General features: G+C 49.5%; 1 protein-coding gene across 1 annotated transcript; it reads left to right on the top strand.

Annotated features, from left to right (window-relative positions):
* Positions 1-286: 286 nt before the first annotated feature.
* Positions 287-2,377, top strand: c15h11orf96 (chromosome 15 C11orf96 homolog). Its single transcript, XM_061222340.1, has one exon. It carries the CDS (start codon positions 741-743, stop codon positions 1,101-1,103), a length of 363 nt encoding a protein of 120 aa, XP_061078324.1. The 5' UTR covers positions 287-740; the 3' UTR covers positions 1,104-2,377.
* Positions 2,378-3,396: the final 1,019 nt, after the last annotated feature.

The following is a 3,396-nucleotide window of genomic DNA, read 5'->3' as shown; positions in this document are numbered from 1 at the left end:
GAACTTTTCACTAAATATGTGCACATCTTTCAGTCCCTGTGTACATGCATATCTCTCTCCCTCCCTCCCTCCCTCCCTCTCGTCACCAGTCCCCTCCTCCTCCTCTCTCTCTCTCTCTCTCCTTTCATCCGTGTGGCAGGCGTTTATTTCAGGGGGATGATTCCGGAAGATCGGCATGGAAGTGGGACTGTGGTGGGATCGGGGGGGAGGGGGGGGTTGTTTGGTGGGGAGGGGAGGGGGGAGAGAGAGTGTGGGTAGCAGGGGGGCTATATAAGCCACCGCTCACATCGTGAGCCTCAGCACAACTCGAGGAGAGAGAGAGAGAGAGAGCCAGGAGAACTAGCAGCCTGTGATAACTGAGTGGAGAGCTATCGAGCCGCAGAGCCGTCGAGCACTTGCGCTTCACAGAGTAGCGGTACCAGCAGCGCCGCGGAGAGGAGGCTGAGAGACGGAGCCACCGGCCGACCCGTGAGAAAGTGCAGCGGCGCCGGACTGCGGGAATCCTTTTCCGGAGCTTTCCGCCTGTGGACGAGTCGCCTGGAGCCCGCGCTCCTCCTGAGAGGAAGAGCTTAGAGAAGGGACAACTCTGGGAAAGGACTCGGTCGGGATCCCCCCCGCTGATCTCCCGCACATCAGCCATCAGACGCCCAGTGGTCTCTGTGATCCGCGTTCCTCGACGTTCCTCGACGTTCCTCGACGTTCCTCGACTTTCCTCCGCGCTCCTCCGCGCTCCTCCGCCCATGGCCATGCGTCAGATGGAGACGGCCGGGCTCCACGTCCTGCCGGCCCACCTGCTGTCGTCGGCGATGGAGGAGTTCCCGCAGCAGCTGCCCGTGCCCAAGTGCCACGCCCGCGGGCGGAGCCGGCCCCGCAGGCCCCGGGAGGCGCGCTTCAAGACCCAGCCCGTCACCTTCGCCGAGATCGCCGAGGTGGAGGAGGAGGGCGCCTCCCCCATGGAGGAGGAGCGGGCGCGCCGCTCCTTCCTGCAGTCCCTGGAGAACCTGCGGCGCTCCACGCAGACGCTGCACTGCCCCGCCCGGCACGCGCAGGCCACGCCCGCCCAGGCCAGCATGGACTCCAGCGACTCCGACTCCGCCCAGTGAGACGGGGGCCCGGCCCAAGGGCCCAGCTGCTGTGAAAGGACTTTAATACTGCGCGTAGATGGGCCTCCCTCTCCTTCCTGCCCTTTAGATTAATATTTATATATATATATATATATATATATATATATATATACATATATATATATATATATATATATGTATATATATATATATATATATACTTGTGTAAAGATACGGATATTTATATATTCAGAAGTGGTACCGTGCAGGTGGTGCATTTTAAGAACTCTTCTGGTAACGCAACGCTGGCTGAATCGCAAGTCGAAGCTGCTTAGCAAAGTGTAGCTTGTAAGCTATGATGCGGTGATGATGTCATCACTTTCAATTCCTTACTTATCCTTAAGCTCCTCCTCCCTGTTGTTTTCCGGTGTGAGACCCATGGCAGGATATCTGTGGACACACTCAGAGGACTGAGTAGAGGGTTGCTGGGTCTCTCTTCTTTTACATTTTTTTTTTTTTTTAACCTTTCTATTTTTCACTTTTTTTTATATAATAATGGAAAAGGTTTCATTGTTTTTCTGACTGATTTGATTTGTCACGCGGTGCCTGATGATGTTAGTTTTGAAGGCCTTTCTTTAAAGAAGGTAAACAAACAAAACCTTGGGCCCGGTGAACTGTACATTTGACTGTACAAAGTCTGTGAGCTGAGCATGAGAAGGTTCTACAGTATCTGTGTTGAGTCGTGTTGAGATTTTGAGCTTCAAAGATTCCCAAGTAAATGTGCTCCAAGCAGATACAGCCTTTTAAATTTAGCATTTTTTTTTTCATACTTTTAAACAGTATTTTTGTAAAAAACTTCACATATGTTTTGTGCCCTATAGACACAAAACACATAACGTATTTATGACAGTAACTCATTTTTGCCAAAAAATGTCAGTTGGAACCTGGAAGTGGCAGATGTGGTGTGCAGAGGGAAGGGTTTCCGTGGTAACTATGTTGAGCATTTCAGACCGGTAGAATTCAAACTGTGCTCAAACGCACAGCCCAACGACATCGTCCATGTGGCACCGTGCAAGACAGCTTCACTTTCCTATTTTTATATAGCAGAACAGAAGAATAATATGTGTAATAATAAGAATAATATTATATTTATTTTACTTTCTTAATGTAATGGGATTAGAAGTGTCGTCTTTTCGTCGACCTTGTGAACCTTTTAGGTTTAAAATAAACAAAACGAAAGCTCTTTATACTGTTGTTTTTCCAAAATTTGTAAAGAAAAAAAATACTTTAATAAATATTTGCAGTTGTGCATACTCATTTTGTCCTTATGGTTCTTTAAAAAGAAAAAAATGTGTCTGGTGATGTTGTTCAGTCCTGTCAGTTGGTTTGAGCGTTCCCCGGTGCGCTATCGTGCTAACGTGCTACGTGTGCGTGTGCTGCAGTGGAGCGTTCTCGAGTGCAGAACATGCACACCGGGCCCATCCTCAAAAAATATGTTTCATCATCACGTCCTGAGCTGGGGCTTGAAACGAGACCTGGTTGGCAGAGTGCAAATGGGCTAATATTAGCGGCATTGGCGCGGTTAACCTTCAAATCTAACTGCAGTACTCTTTCACTGTGTGTGTGTGTGTGTGTGTCAGTGTATATGTGTGTGCATGTGTGTTTGTTTGTTTGTGTCTGTGTTTATCTCTGTATGTGTGTATGTACGCATCTGTGTGTGTGTGTGCGTGTTTATTTGTGTGTGTCTGTGTTCATCACTGTGTTTGTGTGTTTGTGTGTGTGTGTGTGTGTGTGTGTGTGTGTGTGAGTTATTGACTGGACAAACAAGCTGTGTTTTTGTGATTTTAAATCAAAATGCATTTAGTATTCCACCAGCTCACCCTGCCGCGCTGGTCCGTGTTAACACACAGACGGGACGGAGGGCCTGGCCTGTCCCCCCCATGCCCTGTCACTGTAGCCCCACTAGGGGGCCTCACTCCTCCGGGTGAGCATGACCCCAGGGTCACGCTAACAGCGCCGTGGGCATGACTGTGGAGTGGACACACAGAACCACCCGGGACTGCTGTGTGTTGACCACTTTGTTCCTTTACTGTTTTCTTTCGTCTGATACAGACAGGGAAACACTCTGTATCTTTTTGCTGGCAATGAGTTTGACGTGCAGGCTGTTCTCTCTCTCTGTCCTTCCCTCTCTCTTTTCATCTCCCTTTCTCTCTGTCTGTCTCCCTGTCCCCCCCCTCTCTCTGTCTCTCACTCTCTCTCTCTCTCTCTCTCTGATGGTCTCCTGATTCATCTGGCAGCCTGCATTTTGGTGTTGTCATGGTGACCATGGAAC

Source organism: Conger conger, chromosome 15, assembly GCF_963514075.1.
Source record: "Conger conger chromosome 15, fConCon1.1, whole genome shotgun sequence".
NCBI lineage: Eukaryota > Metazoa > Chordata > Actinopteri > Anguilliformes > Congridae > Conger > Conger conger.
The sequence above is the reverse complement of the archived record's forward strand: the minus strand, read 5'-3'. Positions and strand labels throughout refer to the sequence as shown.